The 18,341-nt window shown below is 47.5% G+C and overlaps 2 protein-coding genes across 2 annotated transcripts in view; one reads left to right on the top strand and one right to left on the bottom strand.

The window, feature by feature from the left end:
• The first annotated feature begins 129 nt into the window (after nt 1-129).
• LOC139387742 (testis-expressed protein 10 homolog) lies at nt 130-17,021 on the top strand. The gene is made up of 17 exons (XM_071134000.1): nt 130-278; nt 576-780; nt 853-1,040; nt 2,412-2,738; nt 2,827-3,042; nt 3,183-3,429; nt 3,518-3,630; nt 3,978-4,234; nt 4,331-4,466; nt 4,596-4,765; nt 9,858-10,035; nt 11,198-11,286; nt 11,402-11,535; nt 14,564-14,644; nt 14,724-14,908; nt 15,053-15,263; nt 15,590-17,021. Exons 2-17 carry the CDS (start codon nt 595-597, stop codon nt 15,698-15,700), a joined length of 2,829 nt encoding a protein of 942 aa, XP_070990101.1. The 5' UTR covers nt 130-278; nt 576-594; the 3' UTR covers nt 15,701-17,021.
• Nucleotides 17,022-17,566: 545 nt separating this feature from the next.
• The window catches only part of LOC139387726 (inversin-like), a 255,745-nt gene continuing 254,970 nt past the window's right edge, over nt 17,567-18,341 (bottom strand). The window contains exon 17 of the mRNA XM_071133999.1: nt 17,567-17,673. Within this exon, the coding sequence (XP_070990100.1) occupies nt 17,567-17,673 (107 nt within the window). The remainder of the gene's footprint in view (nt 17,674-18,341) is intronic.

Here is an 18,341-nt window from a genome sequence, read left to right as displayed (position 1 = left end):
AAGAACGACATACATTTTTTTTCATTTGAAATGTATCCTTTACACAAGTTGCAATAAAACACTGCTATATGTAGACGTGAAATTGAGAACAGGAAAAAACAAACAAATGTTGCAGGCAAATGTGAAGACAGCTTAGCTAGTTGTCGTATCAAAGAGAAAGGCCCATGTTTGTAAAGAAACAGCACGAGCTTTGTTTTGCTCATTGACCGTCTTCAAAAGCTACATTCGGCGCGGGAAGGCTACTGCATGCACAATTATTTCTGATAGTGTCAACACACGTGGGTATTATTATTACGCAATAACGCAATCAATTATTATGGGTTTACTGCTCATAGATTCTGTGTTCGAGCCGATAGCTTGCTGGCTTGCAAACTCACTGCTGCCCACTGATTGTGGTCTCCTCCTGGTCCAACACTAGCACACACTTCGTTATTGTGTCAAATGGCACCACATTCCCCATATAGTGAACCACTTCATCGATATCAACCCTGTTTGGCTCTGGTCAGAACAGAAGTAGTGCACTATATTAGAGAATTGGTTGCAATTGAAGATGTTCCCCATGTTTCTCTCCACAGATAGTCATATTCTGCAGAGATGACCAAATGCAAGAAGAAGAAGAGGCAGGATGACTTCCAGAAGGTCAAGCTGAAGGTGGGGAAGACTAAGCCTAAAGCTGACAACGCCACCAACATCAACTTCCGCACCAAGGGAATTAACCTAACTGAACAGCTGAAGAAAGATGCTAATGCACCCACCACACACCGGAAGCTCAACATCAAGGTAGGTAACACAGACACACAAACACACTCACTCCTCTACTGTACCTTATGCTGTGTGCCTCCCCTCCTCTAGGACCTGTTGTCCCAGCTGCATCACTACAGTGGTACAGTGAAACAGGGAGCTCTTGTGGGACTGAGGGAGCTGCTGACCCTTCACCCCTCAGAGTTAGACCAACACCTCTCCAGTCTGCTCAGCGAGGCTGCTGCCGTCTTCACAGACAAGGACCCGAATGTACGGATGTCTGCCACACGCTTGCTCAGGTTAGAAAAGTATTTTGTTATGACAGTGGGAATTTGTCTTCAGGTCTTTAAAAATATATATATTTCACCTTTATTTAACCAGGTAGACCAGTTGAGAACAAGTTCGCATTTACAACTACGACCTGGCCAAAATAAAGCAAAGCAGTGTGACAAAAAACAACACAGAGTTACACATAGGATAAACAAAAGCACAGTCAATAACACAATAGAAAAATCTATATACAGTGTGTGCAAATAAAGTAAGGAGATAAGGCAATAAATAGACCATAGTGGCGAATTAATTACAATATAGCAATTAAACACTGGAGTGATAGATATGCAGAAGATGAGTGTGCAAGTAGAGATACTGGGGTGCAAAGGAGTAGTATGGGGATGAGGTAGTTGGATGGGCTATTTACAGATGGGCTATGTACAGTGATCTGCGAGCTGCTCTGACAGCTGGTGCTTAAAGTTAGAGAGGGAGATATGAGTCTTCAGCTTCAGTGATTTTTGCACTTCGTTCCAGTTATTGGCAGCAGAGAACTGGAAGGAAAGGCAGCCAAAGGAGGAATTGGCTTTGGGGGTGACCAGTGAGATATACCTGCTGGAGTGTGTGCTACGGGTGGGTGTTATGGTGACCAGTGAGCTGAGATAAGGCAAAGCTTTACCTAGCAAAGACTTATAGATGACAGTGGGTCTGGCGATGACTATGTAGCGAGGGCCAGCCGACGTGAGCATACAGGTCGCAGTGGTGGGTGGTATATGGTGCTTTGGTGACAAAATGGATGGCACTGTGATAGACTGCATCCAGTTTGCTGTGTAGAGTGTTGGAGGCTATTTTGTAAATTATATTGTTGAGGATCGGTAGGATAGTCAGTTTTACGAGGGTATGTTTGGCAGCGTGAGTGAAGGAGGCTTTGTTGCGAAATAGAAAGCCGATTCTAGATTTAATTTTGGATTGGAAATGTTTAATATGAGTCAGGAAGGAGAGTTTACAATCTAACTTGACACCTAGGTATTTGTAGTTGTCCACATATTCTAAGTCAGAACCGCCCAGAGTAGTGATGCTGGTCGGGCGGGCTGGTAATGGCAGCGATCGGTTGAAGAGCATGCATTTAGTTTTACTAGCGTTTAAGAGCAGTTGGAGGCAACGGAAGGAGTGTTGTATGGCATTGAAGCTCGTTTCGAGGTTTGTTAACAGTGTCCACAGTGTTTGTTCTCCAAACCCCACAAAACCATACATCACTTGAGAGCAGCACAGTCCTTGGAGAAATGCCTTAATGCCAGTTCTTCTACTGTCGCACCTTCCTACCCAATATGAGATTTGAACCAGAAACTCTCCTGCTACTAGTGCACCTCTCTAACCTTCTACCCTCTCCGTGCCCTGCCCAGGTTCATAGCCCAGAGTGTACCAGCGGAGCGGACGTCTCCATTCTTCCCTCTCCTCTCTGCCCACCTCTCCTGTGCCATGACCCACATTGAGACGGGTATCCAGGAGGATGCCCTGAAAGTCCTCGACGTTTTGCTGGACCACTATCCTGCCCTGCTGGCCGCTCGTCCCGCCCTGTTGCTCACCAACTTCCTGGAGCTGATCTCACACAAAAGTACCGGGGGCGGGGCAAGGAAGGGGCAGGAGGGGAAGGGGAGGAGCTGGGCCCTGTCAGTCAACCCTAACAGGAACGTGACTGGTCAGCAGTGGAGACTCACAGTGCTGCTCAGGTATTCATACACTTGCAATGAGTTAGCAGTGTCCTATTGGTGTGTACATGTATTTTTCTGCCGTGACCTTTGTGTTTGTGTTTTCCAGACTGGGGCGTTTTCTTCAGGCGATAGTTGAGGAGAGGCGAGCGGAGGAGGGGGTTGCATGTGTCTCAGGTGACATGTTCAGTGTTTTGAATGGACAAGGAGGAGCTAACGCACCTTTGGAGCTCAACTGGGAGGAGCTTACCTACAGAAAAGGTGGATTTCAGGTGTTTGAACATTCAGGAGCCATGCCCACTCCGCATTCCACCTTCAAACTCAGGTACGCACATCACAGACACACACTTCATTAACAAGCACACACACACACTTTATTAACAAGCATATACACACACACACACTCTGCTGACTCACTCTCCTGTCCTGCTCATCATCTCTCCCTTTCCTCCACTGTATTTGTAGGCCGGCGACTGAGCCTGGGGCTGGGGTGAGTGAGGGGCTGGGCACAGGGGAGGCTGTACGGGGCTTTGCCTCCACCCTGGTGCCCCTTCTACTAGACGTCTGGGTAGAGGCTAGTGCCAGCGACCGGAGCAAGACTGACAGTGCTCATCTCCTCACCCCCGACGCCATGTCACTGATGTACCAGGTCCTCTCCATACTACAGCTGCTACGCAAGCTGGCGCCACAGAGAGAATACCAGGATACACTGGTAACACACACACACACACAGGTCTTCTCTCTCAGTGTAACATGTGTGGTTACCTCTGTTCTATTAACACTGGTGTTTGTGTGTTTAGGATGTGTGGTTTCGCAGTGAGTACCTGGGGGATTTTAAGCAGCACTTCATGAAGAACTTCCCCTATGGAAATCTGGACACCCCTAAACAAAGGCGGAAGACAGACCCCAAGAGGTGAGGTGGTTAGGGCCCATGGTGTATGTGTAGGTACTCCAGCGTTTCCCAAACTAGGGGTCGCTACCCCATATGTGAGGCCTGATTTGAAAATGGGGTTGTGAGAGAAACTCTGGGGGGAAAAACATCTGGTCTATAGTCAACTGAATGCTCTGCTTAGTCGTAGAACCACGGTTCAATTTCAGCTATTAGCGGTTAGGACAAACCGTGGTTTCTGTTTTCTTCCTAAAAATGTGGTCTAACCATTGAACAGTTTGAGCTATTACCAATTATGATGTATAATATCAGCACAAAATTACTGGGGGGGACATAATTAAAAGTATGTGTGTTTGGGTGTGGTGTTTCAGGAGTAAGCAGTCCACTACAATCCCAGGGCAGACAGTGGAACCCTTGGCTCTGAACGTGCTGCTCTGCCAGGTCATGGTTTCCATGGTTACCCTCAGCCAGAGGGAGAGGCAAGCCCAGGAGCCCGATGCTGAGTGGCTGATGCCTCTGAGAGGGTTTGTCCAAGAGACTCTGTCCAGTGGGGCCAAGCTGAGCCAAAGACACCTACATACACTCCTGGAGACTGTCTGGAGAATGGTCATCACACAACGCAGCAGGGGTAAGACTGTGTTTGTGTGGGCTGTCAAGGGTGCAGTTATGAGTTAATCTTAAATGGTTTTCACATGTCTGGCGTCCTAACCGGTGGTGTGTGTAGCGGTGACGGAGGATCTGTTACAGGCGGTGTATGTTCAGTACCAGCAGATGAACCTGAATCTGCAGACCAGAACACTGCTACTTTCCTTCTACAGCAGACTGTACCTACAGGAACACAACCACACACACATCGCCAGGTAACACACACACACGTTCTAGTGTTTACTGTACCAAATAACCAAAGATATATGTAGGCATAACCAACACTGCAGGGTAGACTACTCTGCTCCTAAATGTCTTTCTTCCTCTTCGGTCTCCCCCTTCAGGAGTAGAGTGTTGTCTCTGTGGCTGGCTGCTCTACCGCTCCAGTTGTCCCAGCTAGGCCACCGTAACCCTACCCTCTCAGACAGGCTCCTGCTCTCCATCCAGGCTGCTGCCTCCCGCGGGAACAAGGCCCTGCTGAACTCCCTACACACGCATGCATGCAGGCTCTACGGTGAATACACACACACATACCTGTATGCAGGCTCTACGGTGAATACACACACACACACACCTGTATGCAGGCTCTACGGTGAATACACACACACACACACCTGTATGCAGGCTCTACGGTGAATACACACACACATACCTGTATGCAGGCTCTACGGTGAATACACACACACATACCTGTATGCAGGCTCTACGGTGAATACACACACACATACCTGTATGCAGGCTCTACGGTGAATACACACACACACACACGTGTATGCAGGCTCTACGGTGAATACACACACACATACCTGTATGCAGGCTCTACGGTGAATACACACACACATACCTGTATGCAGGCTCTACGGTGAATACACACACACACACCTGTATGCAGGCTCTACGGTGAATACACACACACATACCTGTATGCAGGCTCTACGGTGAATACACACACACATACCTGTATGCAGGCTCTACGGTGAATACACACACACATACCTGTATGCAGGCTCTACGGTGAATACACACACACACACCTGTATGCAGGCTCTACGGTGAATACACACACACATACCTGTATGCAGGCTCTACGGTGAATACACACACACATACCTGTATGCAGGCTCTACGGTGAATACACACACACACACCTGTATGCAGGCTCTACGGTGAATACACACACACATACCTGTATGCAGGCTCTACGGTGAATACACACACACATACCTGTATGCAGGCTCTACGGTGAATACACACACACATACCTGTATGCAGGCTCTACGGTGAATACACACACACATACCTGTATGCAGGCTCTACGGTGAATACACACACACATACCTGTATGCAGGCTCTACGGTGAATACACACACACATACCTGTATGCAGGCTCTACGGTGAATACACACACACACACATACCTGTATGCAGGCTCTACGGTGAATACACACACACACACCTGTATGCAGGCTCTACGGTGTATATACACACACACACACCTGTATGCAGGCTCTACGGTGAATACACACACACACACACCTGTATGCAGGCTCTACGGTGAATACACACACACACACACCTGTATGCAGGCTCTACGGTGTATATACACACACACACACCTGTATGCAGGCTCTACGGTGAATACACACACACACACCTGTATGCAGGCTCTACGGTGTATATACACACACACATACCTGTATGCAGGCTCTACGGTGAATACACACACACATACCTGTATGCAGGCTCTACGGTGTATATACACACACACATACCTGTATGCAGGCTCTACGGTGAATACACACACACATACCTGTATGCAGGCTCTACGGTGAATACACACACACATACCTGTATGCAGGCTCTACGGTGAATACACACACACATACCTGTATGCAGGCTCTACGGTGAATACACACACACACACCTGTATGCAGGCTCTACGGTGTATATACAACAACAAAAAACACATGTGAAGCTCCACTTATAACAGTCGGGCAGATCGGTACTAAACAGGTAGTCACTAAATGGCCATGCTAGAAAATACCTAAATGACAATGTACCCATTGGAGATGTTTTCTATGTTTCTCCACTGGGGGGCAGTAAAGGTCCATCTGAACTCCATAGCAGGAGAGAGAGGGGAGCATGTTGTTACAAGCTAGAGACAAAGGTTGGAGGTGTATCAGTTAAAAGGGGTGGAGGTTGTGGGTGGTGGAGGGCACCTATATTGTAATATAAGCTAAGACAGAACTGGTGAGGGGGTTTGTGTTATGATTAAAGGCCCTTGGGAAGACAGAACTGGGGAGGGTGAGGGGGTTTGTGTTATGATTAAAGGCCCTAGGGAAGACAGAACTGGGGAGGGTGAGGGGGTTTGTGTTATGATTAAAGGCCCTAGGGAAGACAGAACTGGGGCGGGTGAGGGGGTTTGTGTTATGATTAAAGGCCCTAGGGAAGACAGAACTGGGGAGGGTGAGGGGGTTTGTGTTATGATTAAAGGCCCCAGAGAAGACAGAACTGGGGAGGGTGGGGGGGTTTGTGTTATGATTAAAGGCCCCAGAGAAGACAGAACTGGGGAGGGTGAGGGGGTTTGTGTTATGATTAAAGGCCCCAGAGAAGACAGAACTGGGGAGGGTGAGGGGGTTTGTGTTATGATTAAAGGCCCCAGAGAAGACAGAACTGGGGAGGGTGAGGGGGTTTGTGTTATGATTAAAGGCCCCAGAGAAGACAGAACTGGGGAGGGTGAGGGGGTTTGTGTTATGATTAAAGGCCCCAGAGAAGACAGAACTGGTGAGGGGGTTTGTGTTATGATTAAAGGCCCCAGAGAAGACAGAACTGGGGAGAGTGAGGGGGTTTGTGTTATGATTAAAGGCCCCAGAGAAGACAGAACTGGGGAGGGTGAGGGGGTTTGTGTTATGATTAAAGGCCCTAGGGAAGACAGAACTGGGGAGGGTGAGGGGGTTTGTGTTATGATTAAAGGCCCTAGGGAAGACAGAACTGGGGAGGGTGAGGGAGTTTGTGTTATGATTAAAGGCCCCAGAGAAGACAGAACTGGGGAGGGTGAGGGGGTTTGTGTTATGATTAAAGGCCCCAGAGAAGACAGAACTGGGGAGGGTGGGGGGGTTTGTGTTATGATTAAAGGCCCCAGAGAAGACAGAACTGGGGAGGGTGAGGGGGTTTGTGTTATGATTAAAGGCCCCAGAGAAGACAGAACTGGGGAGGGTGAGGGGGTTTGTGTTATGATTAAAGGCCCCAGAGAAGACAGAACTGGGGAGGGTGAGGGGGTTTGTGTTATGATTAAAGGCCCCAGAGAAGACAGAACTGGGGAGGGTGAGGGGGTTTGTGTTATGATTAAAGGCCCCAGAGAAGACAGAACTGGTGAGGGGGTTTGTGTTATGATTAAAGGCCCCAGAGAAGACAGAACTGGGGAGAGTGAGGGGGTTTGTGTTATGATTAAAGGCCCCAGAGAAGACAGAACTGGGGAGGGTGAGGGGGTTTGTGTTATGATTAAAGGCCCTAGGGAAGACAGAACTGGGGAGGGTGAGGGGGTTTGTGTTATGATTAAAGGCCCTAGGGAAGACAGAACTGGGGAGGGTGAGGGAGTTTGTGTTATGATTAAAGGCCCTAGGGAAGACGGAGTGGGCGATTCACCATCACAAGACTCTGTTTGTCTGAATGGTCTGTGACATCAGCAATGTGCGTCAGCAGCCAACATAACATAATACAGACTATCTGATCATTACTACTCTCTCTCCCTTTATCTCTCTAGCTCTCTCTCTATCTCTCTCTTTATCTCTGTCTGTTTGATGATTTTCTTTCTTAGACCATAAACTGGTGATGGATAGTCCAATCACTCTTTACGTCACCATTGGCTTCTTGTTGCTAGGTACGGTGTGTGTGTTTACAACACCATGGTCCTGGATAGATACAGGAGTGCAAGCTTTTGTTCCAGCCCAGCACTAACACACCAGATTCAGATCATCAAGGGCTTGATGGTTACAGGTGACTCTAATGATGGGGTGTGTTGGACAGGAGCTAAGTTTCTACAGGACCACAGTTTCCCTCCTCTGCTATAGTGTATGAGCTGTAGTTACCCTCCTCTGCTTTAGTGTATGAGCTGTAGTTGCCCTCCTCTGCTATAGTGTATGAGCTGTAGTTGCCCTCCTCTGCTATAGTGTATGAGCTGTAGTTGCCCTCCTCTGCTATAGTGTATGAGCTGTAGTTGCCCTCCTCTGCTATAGTGTATGAGCTGTAGTTACCCTCCTCTGCTATAGTGTATGAGCTGTAGTTACCCTCCTCTGCTTTAGTGTATGAGCTGTAGTTGCCCTCCTCTGCTATAGTGTATGAGCTGTAGTTGCCCTCCTCTGCTATAGTGTATGAGCTGTAGTTGCCCTCCTCTGCTATAGTGTATGAGCTGTAGTTGCCCTCCTCTGCTATAGTGTATGAGCTGTAGTTGCCCTCCTCTGCTATAGTGTATGAGCTGTAGTTGCCCTCCTCTGCTATAGTGTATGAGCTGTAGTTGCCCTCCTCTGCTATAGTGTATGAGCTGTAGTTGCCCTCCTCTGCTATAGTGTATGAGCTGTAGTTACCCTCCTCTGCTTTAGTGTATGAGCTGTAGTTGCCCTCCTCTGCTATAGTGTATGAGCTGTAGTTGCCCTCCTCTGCTATAGTGTATGAGCTGTAGTTGCCCTCCTCTGCTATAGTGTATGAGCTGTAGTTGCCCTCCTCTGCTATAGTGTATGAGCTGTAGTTGCCCTCCTCTGCTATAGTGTATGAGCTGTAGTTGCCCTCCTCTGCTATAGTGTATGAGCTGTAGTTGCCCTCCTCTGCTATAGTGTATGAGCTGTAGTTACCCTCCTCTGCTTTAGTGTATGAGCTGTAGTTGCCCTCCTCTGCTATAGTGTATGAGCTGTAGTTGCCCTCCTCTGCTATAGTGTATGAGCTGTAGTTACCCTCCTCTGCTTTAGTGTATGAGCTGTAGTTGCCCTCCTCTGCTATAGTGTATGAGCTGTAGTTGCCCTCCTCTGCTATAGTGTATGAGCTGTAGTTGCCCTCCTCTGCTTTAGTGTATGAGCTGTAGTTACCCTCCTCTGCTATAGTGTATGAGCTGTAGTTGCCCTCCTCTGCTATAGTGTATGAGCTGTAGTTGGTGATGTGTAGAGCAGCCAAACTGGTGAAAAAATACTACAGTTTGAACTTTAACGGCTTTAACAAGGTAGAAAGTGTATAGAGTTGATAATAAATGTACATGTCTAAATCATTTCATCTCTGGAAATGTGTTCTTCAATCACAGTATTTTTTAATATAAAGCTTTAAGCAGCCTTTTTGTTGATTTTGTGGTCTCAAACCAGTGAGTTTATTTAAGTTCTTAATCAAGAATATGGGCAAAATGTCATTATTGAGAATGAAAGAGGTGGGAATGTTGTTCCCTTGTCATATAATTGCTACATTTAATATCAATATAGAATTAAAAATAGTTTTCCAAATTGTATTTTGACTTATTTTTCTCGACGCGAATATTGGGTCAAGACTGAGCCAACCTGGTTCAATATGGGTCCTAAGACGACCAGTTGAGAACCGCTGTTGTAGAGTTTGTGTTTGTGTGTGTGTAGACCCACAGGAGGGCAGTGTGGTATTGTTACCGGCTGAGTCTCAGCAGCGATTGGTCCAGCTACTCTACTTCCTGCCTGTGATGTCACAGGGTCTGTTGGCCAATCTGAGTCGCTGCTGCACTGCGGGGCGCGTCTCTGCCGGCCTGGCTGCCTCCCTCATACGCATCATACACCTCAGGTAACCCCAGCAACCTCCCAAAGCTACAGGTGTGTGTAGAGACTAGGGGTTTGGGCAGTATGTGTGTGCGTGTAGAGACTAGGGGTTTGGGCAGTATGTGTGTGCGTGTAGAGACTAGGGGTTGGGGCAGTGTGTGTGTGCGTGTAGAGACTAGGGGTTGGGGCAGTGTGTGTGTGTGTAGAGACTAGGGGTTGGGGCAGTGTGTGTGTGTGCAGAGACTAGGGGTTGGGTGGAATGTGGCAGAGATGTCAAGTCACGTGTCTCTAATGTTACAGAACACACCATGTATTCATCTCTGACCCCCCTTCCTCTTCGTCCTCCGAACCCCACCCTGCGCACAGTCTCCTCTCTCTCTGTCTCTCTGTCTCTGTGTGTGCGCGCGCTCGGGGGAAACTCGATTCTGTTTAATGTGGTCAGTTCCAGGTAAGCCTACAGAAATGGACATAAGATTGATCCATATCGTCAGAAAACAACCTGGAACAATCGTCCATCCTGTTAGAGGGCTTTAGTTATGCTCTATCACTCCACCAACACTCTAGACCGTCCTCTCTCACTCCACCAACACTCTAGACCGTCCTCTCTCACTCCACCAACACTCTAGACCGTCCTCTATCACTCCACCAACACTCCAGACCGTCCTCTCACTCCATCAACACTCTAGACTGTCCTCTCTCACTCCACCAACACTCTAGACTGTCCTCTCTCACTCCACCAACACTCCAGACCGTCCTCTCTCACTCCACCAACACTCCAGACTGTCCTCTCACTCCACCAACACTCCAGACTGTCCTCTCACTCACCAACACTCTAGACTGTCCTCTCTCACTCCACCAACACTCTAGACTGTCCTCTCTCACTCCACCAACACTCTAGACTGTCCTCTCTCACTCCACCAACACTCTAGACTGTCCTCTCTCACTCCACCAACACTCTAGACTGTCCTCTCTCACTCCACCAACACTCTAGACTGTCCTCTCTCACTCCACCAACACTCTAGACTGTCCTCTCTCACTCCACCAACACTCTAGACTGTCCTCTCTCACTCCACCAACACTCTAGACTGTCCTCTCTCACTCCACCAACACTCTAGACTGTCCTCTCTCACTCCACCAACACTCTAGACTGTCCTCTCTCACTCCATTGTAACCTGTGTGCGTTTCAGGTCCTCTTTGAGTGGCTGGTCAGTAGGGTCTCAGGACGCGACCCTGCGTGATGTTGACTACATCAGCTTCCTGTTCTCCACCCTCACAGGTCAGGCTCCGCCCTCACATTTTCTGTCTCACTGGTATCTGGTCAACAGATGTGAATCTTCAGGTTCTTGAAGAAGTACACTCCAGGAAAACTTACCAATCTTTCTCTCTTTCAGGGTTTTCGTCTGATGAGCTGGCCACCCTGCAGGAGGCTGGGGATGAGAGCGTGCTCCCTCCCTCTCCCCTCTCCCCCCTCAGCCTCTACCCCACCCCCCTGGAGCAATTCACACACCACTGGGACGTGGTGGAGGTCAGGACACACCTCACTCAGAACACCTAGCAGGGCTTTATAAGTGACTATGGAGTGTAAAATGTAAAAAGAGAAAGACAGCGACCGAGATGGAGACTGAGCACTTCTGCCAGTGTAGTGTACCTGTGAGAGGTGTTCTGGACACTATCAGTTATTTAGTTCCCCCTGGTGTCACACACAGGGCTCAGAGGGGGGATGCTTTATCTGGCCACGCTGGCCGAGAGGGGAACCTTTATCGCGTTGCGCAGGCTGTGTCTGCGTGGTTATCGGACACTGTGGAAATGTAGAAATGCTAATGAGAGCCTGTGGCATGACGGGAGTGTGACATTTGTGCTCGGTATTTCCTGTTAAAGGAAATGTGCCCCGAAGCAAGAGGTGTGTGTGTGTGTGGGGGGGGGGCTATAATCACTAATTCAGCTCTTCAATTAGAGCCTGAGATCCTGGTCATCTCATATCATGTCTAAGTCAATCAGACTGAGGGTTGGGGGGGCAGGGGGGACAGGATTAGAGGACGGACCATGTCTGCTCTATTCCACTAATGAGACAGGATTGTTTTTAATGGAGGAGAGAATGCCAACAGGTGCACACAGGTCTGGGGGATGGTTCACACACACATTCTAACACATTGAACACACCTCATTTCAATAGAACATAATGACAAATTGGCTTTTGATTTGAAGTTAATGAGGAAAAGTTTAACATTGTTTCTCACCTCTGAAAGTTTGTGTGATGCCCTCTCGTCTCACCTGTACCCCTCTGTCGCTCTCTACAGTGTGTGTGATGTCCTCTCGTCTCACCTGTACCCCTCTGTCGCTCTCTACAGTGTGTGTGATGCCCTCTCGTCTCACCTGTACCCCTCTGTCGCTCTCTACAGTGTGTGTGATGCCCTCTCGTCTCACCTGTACCCCTCTGTCGCTCTCTACAGTGTGTGTGATGCCCTCTCGTCTCACCTGTACCCCTCTGTCGCTCTCTACAGTGTGTGTGTGTGTGTGAGCAGTGGCATAGAGAACATGTAGGGAGCACTAAAAACGGCATATTGTAATGTACTTGTTGGCCCCAACTTGTTATGTATCTTGGATGTGTGGAGAAAGGCCATCTGTTAGATATAGAAATAACTAAGTAGACATTTGCACGTGTGGTGTAATGTGGTTTGTCTGATGAATGGTTGTGGGTGATGTTGATTAGAGAAGAGTGACGTGTACCTCTCCTTCATTTGTCCTCTAATTCCATCCCTCCATAATGCCATTACTACTATTGGATTTCGCCTTCCTCACACACAGACACTTCCTGATTGTTTGGGCTCATAAAACAATGTTTAAAAAGATTGTCAGATCTGCCACGTCAGCTCCCATTACTGAGCCTCGCTTAACCCTTTCATTTATAGGAAAAGGGGGAGTGTGAAGGAGAGGTATCTGGTGGATGTGAAGGAGAGGAGAGGTATCTGGTGGATGTGAAGGAGAGGAGAGGTATCTGGTGGATGTGAAGGAGAGGAGAGGTATCTGGTGGATGTGAAGGAGATGTATCTGGTGGATGTGAAGGAGATGAGAGGTATCTGGTGGATGTGAAGGAGAGGTATCTGGTGGATGTGAAGGAGAGGAGAGGTATCTGGTGGATGTGAAGGAGAGGAGAGGTATCTGGTGGATGTGAAGGAGAGGTATCTGGTGGATGTGAAGGAGAGGTGAGGTATCTGGTGGATGTGAAGGAGAGGAGAGGTATCTGGTGGATGTGAAGGAGAGGTATCTGGTAGATGTGGAGGTGAGGTATCTGGTGGATGTGGAGGAGAGGTGAGGTATCTGGTGGATGTGGAGGAGAGGTGAGGTATCTGGTGGATGTGGAGGAGTGGAAATGTTATGAACAAATTCTTATTTACAAGGAGGACCAAACTCGGACGACGCTGGGCCAATTGTGCGCCGCCCTATGGGACTCCCAATCACGGCCGGATGTGATACAGCCTGGATTCGAACCAGGGACTGTATTGACGCCTCTTGTACTGAGATTAGGCTGGACAATAGAACGAGTCAGAATTCGCCCAAGGCTGAAAATGGCAAAAGAACGTTGGCTAAGCTGGAACACTTGCGCGAGCCCATAGCAAATGAATGGAATGGAACGTTCACAGAGGCTGTTTGGACTAAGTGATGCTTAGAATTCCATTTTGACTAAATGGCACAAAAAAATGTATCCCTTTTTATTTTACCACTAAAATCTGTTTTTAGGACGACTGATTCGAGAGAGGAGATTCTCATGATTAAAATGGTGTCCGAATTGGAAGAAAATCTAAATATACACATTGCGAGATATTTGGCGAAATATACCAGCATGGGCTCTCCATAGGAAAACAATGGGGGGAGCTTGGCGTTTCAAGGGCAAAAGGTATTTGGGGGATAGCATTTAATGACAACGAGATACACTGCTCAGCCTTACATGATTAGAAAGAGGAGATTCTCATGATTAAAATGGTGTCCAATTGAAAAAAAATCTAAATATACACATTGTGAGATATTTGGCAAAATAGACAGACATACCTATATTTCCCTATAGTAAACAATGGGACGACCTCAGAGTTCCACAAGTAATTTTTAGTTGTTTACATTTGAACTATAAACAACGTGTGCAGGTCTCCATTGCCAACAATAGTAAAGCAGGCATTGTGACATAGTACAATAAACTGGGATTAGAACGTTCGGAAGGCGAGTTGGTGCCACAGTGTTCAATAGAACTAATAGGAGCTGGCAGGGTGAAAAATGCCCTAAAATAAGGGCTGTTTTTTTGTGATCACTTCAAAACTACGGCAGGCAGCTGGGATATATGGTAATATTATGAAAATGGGCTCCACCACGGATGCATTGAACTAGTTTTTATTAGAAAAAGCATTGTTAAAAATGTCATGTGTCCAGCCTACTGAGATGCAGTGCCTCAGACTGCTGCGCCACTCGGGAGACACTCCGATATGAATTATATTAATGTTGTGAAATATGACCTTTAAAACAGCAGGAAGTGATCTTAACCACTGTCTATGTCCCACCCACAGGAAGTGTGCCACTGCTTGGAGACGCTGGGGTCTCGTTCACAGTGCTTTGACGTGCTGCAGAACGGCATCTGCAAGAACCTGGTGAGATGGTGTACTTGTGTGTACTCATCTCTGTGCGTGTGTGTGTGTGTGTGTGTGTAACTGTGTCTCTCCCTCCCAGACTGGTCTGGCTGTGGTACCAGACAGTATGGCAGCAGGGTTGTTGAGAGCGGTGGCCAGACTGTTGGACCTGTCCTTCCTCCCCAGTGAACCTCTACTGAGGTTCCTGTCCCGCTGCTGCCTCAGCCTACTGTCTCTGCTACTGACCCTACAGCAGGACACCACCTCAGAGAACAACCACAAGAGGTAGCCTGTGTGTGACCTCTCTGTGCAGTCATGTTGTGTGTGTAACCTTTATCCTTCCCTGTAGGGAGGCGGTGTGGGGAGCGTGCGTGTGTGTGTGTGTGTGTGTATAGATTGTGTCCAACCTTTCTCTCCCTCTCCCTGCAGGGAGGCAGTGTGGGGCGCGTGTGTGGCAGCGCTGAGCAGCATTCCCCGGCTGTTGCGGTTGGTTCTGCAGTCGTTGCGAGTTAGGGACCTGTGTGAGGAGGAGCTGCCTCAGCTGGCCCAGATACTGTCCCTGCTGCTGCAGCACACAGCGCTACGCAACCATATGCTGGCTAACGCAACTCTACTACAACACATTATACAGGACCTCACGGTAAACACACACAGTCAACTACTCAACCACATGCTGGCTAACGCAACTCTACTACAACACATTATACAGGACCTCACGGTAAACACACACAGTCAACTACAACCACATGCTGGCAAACGCAACTCTACTACAACACATTATACAGGACCTCACGGTAAACACACACAGTCAACTACTCAACCACATGCTGGCTAACGCAACTCTACTACAACACATTATACAGGACCTCACAGTAGTAAGGAAGCTTAAACAAGTATCATGTTAGAATAAAAATGTAACTCTGGTGTGTGTTCTCTGAGGTTCTAATGATGGTGTGTGTGTTCCAGAGGTACTGTCGAGGTGAGTCCAAGGAGCAGTGGATGACTGACCTGCTGTACTGCTACAGCGTAACCATGGCGACGCATCGGGGAAACCTGGGGCTCCGAGACATCTACTGACCTAGGCCCCAAACCAACCACAGGCCCGTCTTACTGTTCTCTGTCCACTGTTTAACCCACCGAGGTCATAGTGTCTGAGGGCTTTCGCTCCACCCTTGTACTTGATGGATGATTTATGGTCACTAATGAGTAAGGAACTCCCCTCACTGCAGACACTCGGTCGTCTGTGGAATGAGTTTGACACCCCTGGTCTAACCTGACATCCTGTCTTCCCCATCGGTCTCTCTGTCCTCCTCATTCAGCTTTTATTCCTGGCCCAAAACCAACTGTCTTCTTCATATTGCTAAATATTGTGGCCACCACTAGTCCTGGAGAGATAAAAGGATGTACAAGCTTTAGTTACAGTGCAGCACTAACATACTAATCACCTGAATCAGTGCTGGGTTGGAACTAACACCTGCACACACTGCATCTCCAAGACCGAATTAAAGGATTTCTCAACTGATTACTGTTTTTATTACAAAAAGAGAAAATAAAGCTGGAGTCACTGAAACTCAATGTATTTATTTGATAAGTTTTCTAAAAGAGTAGAAAAACAACATGGACATTAACATTGAGGTTGGTATTCATTCATAAATGTAAAGCCTTGACATCTGATAGTGTTTCAACAGTAGTGCATCAGAGTGAACAGCATCGACACTGAAACGCAGTTTCTATCTTAAGTGACAGTTCCCCTTGATGAGGTGCCACAAACATCTGGCTAACTTTAAGTCAACTATCTCTTTAAGGCAGGAAGTGATGTATAATGTAGAATTAGAGTAACGGAGTGTGTAACGGAATGCATAAATATACCCCCCTCCACAGAGTCCTACAGAGAAAGCACAGATACACGTGTACCCTCTGGACCTAAATGACCTTGTGTACATCTGTGTACCTACTATTATGGCTGAGGGGGGAAAGTGGGAGGGGCATGCATGCCTGTGGGAACCTGCTCAGGTAGATACTGAGGTAGAGTTGACTACAACCTAGTACAAGTGTTATGGCTGACGGGAAGCGTGTGTGTCTGCAAGCAGGCGTGTGTGTCAGCGTCTGCAGGTGGGCTGGCTGTATGACCGGCTGTTGACAGACTGCCTCATTCTCCACATGGGAGGAAAGGTTATCTCTGTGTGTGTGTGTTCATTTTCTGTATGGTTGAAATTATCTTGCACACATACCATGTCGGTTGACTTAACTCCGCCCTGTGAGGTCATGACTGTGAGGTCTCATAACTTTGTCCTCTCTTCCTGTGTCCAGTAGTATAAACAATCAGGCCAAGAACTCCTCCATGGTGAATACTGGGCACAGAGAGTACAATCTGAGAGGAAGAGGCTATGCAAGAGGGATTACTCTGCCTGAAAATACAGCATGACACAGACCAATGGTGGATTTTTTATATGGAGATCAATTTGACGCTCATTTCCCACCATATAAAAAATCCCCAATTGGTCTGATTATTTGACTTAATATACATTTTGTAATATTTAGATTATTACAACTGTACTGATAAGTGGACACATGTGGCATCTCTGAGAAGTCAGTTATATCAGCATTGTTCACATGCAAACCTGCCCTCAAGAGTTCCCACCTCTGCAGAAACATATTCATAAAGTTACACCATTGGGGCCCCCCCTCTTGTCAGTATATAGATGCTCTGTTTACAATCTGGCCAATAACTCCACCATGATAAGGTGGGTAAGTAATTTCAAGACAACACACACATATGTGTGCGCCATTTAGCAGATGCTTATATCCAAAGCAACTCAGTCACACGTGCATACATTTTACATATGGCTGGTCCTGGGAATCGAACCCAGTCCTCTAGCAGTAGAAGCGCCATGCGCTACCAAGTGAGCCACGAAGTACACATGCAGGGTGTGTGTGTAGTCGTCAGTGTTTCCCCCGACCCTGTCCGGCGCTGTGGAGTCTGAGGTGGTAGGAGTACTGCCTGGCCTGCCCCACTGCATCACACAGATGCACACACTCCACACTGCTCACTGCAAAAACACACACACAGAAGGAAACAACATGCTAACAGAGGAAACAGATTTTGTACAGTTCATCCACCTCACTCTATTCCCGTAATCAAATCGGTCACAAACACATGGTTAGCAGATGTTATTGCAAGTGTAGCGAAATGCTTGTGTTTCTAGTTCCGACAGTGCAGCAATAACTAACATGTAATCTAACAATTCCACAACAACTACCTAATACACACAAATCTAAGTAAAGGAATGGAATAAGAATATATGCAGTGGGGAGAACAAGTATTTGATACACTGCCGATTTTGCAGGTTTCCCTACTTACAAAGCATGTAGAGGTCTGTAATTTTTATCATAGGTACACTTCTACTGTGAGAGAAGGAATACAGAAAATCACATTGTATGATTTTTAAGTAATTCATTTGCATTTTATTGCATGACATAAGTATTTGATACATCAGAAAAGCAGAACTTAATATTTGGTACAGAAACCTTTGTTTGCAATTACAGAGAGTATACATTTCCTGTAGTTCTTGACCAGGTTTGCACACACTGCAGCAGGGATTTTGGCCCACTCCTCCATACAGACCTTCTCCAGATCCTTCAGGTTTCGGGGCTGTCGCTGGGCAATACGGACTTTCAGCTCCCTACAAAGATTTTCTATTGGGTTCAGGTCTGGAGA

Source organism: Oncorhynchus clarkii, chromosome 3 (assembly GCF_045791955.1).
Source record: "Oncorhynchus clarkii lewisi isolate Uvic-CL-2024 chromosome 3, UVic_Ocla_1.0, whole genome shotgun sequence".
Classification (NCBI taxonomy): Eukaryota; Metazoa; Chordata; class Actinopteri; order Salmoniformes; family Salmonidae; genus Oncorhynchus; species Oncorhynchus clarkii.
The sequence above is the reverse complement of the archived record's forward strand: the minus strand, read 5'-3'. Positions and strand labels throughout refer to the sequence as shown.

Coding starts and splice junctions, on each gene's coding strand:
- LOC139387742 (XM_071134000.1), top strand. CDS start 595: ATGACCAAATGCAAGAAGAAGAAGAGGCAGGATGACTTCCAGAAGGTC. Junction 2,739..2,826: donor AGACTCACAGTGCTGCTCAG/GTATTCATACAC, acceptor TGTGTTTTCCAG/ACTGGGGCGTTTTCTTCAGG. Junction 3,631..3,977: donor CGGAAGACAGACCCCAAGAG/GTGAGGTGGTTA, acceptor GTGGTGTTTCAG/GAGTAAGCAGTCCACTACAA.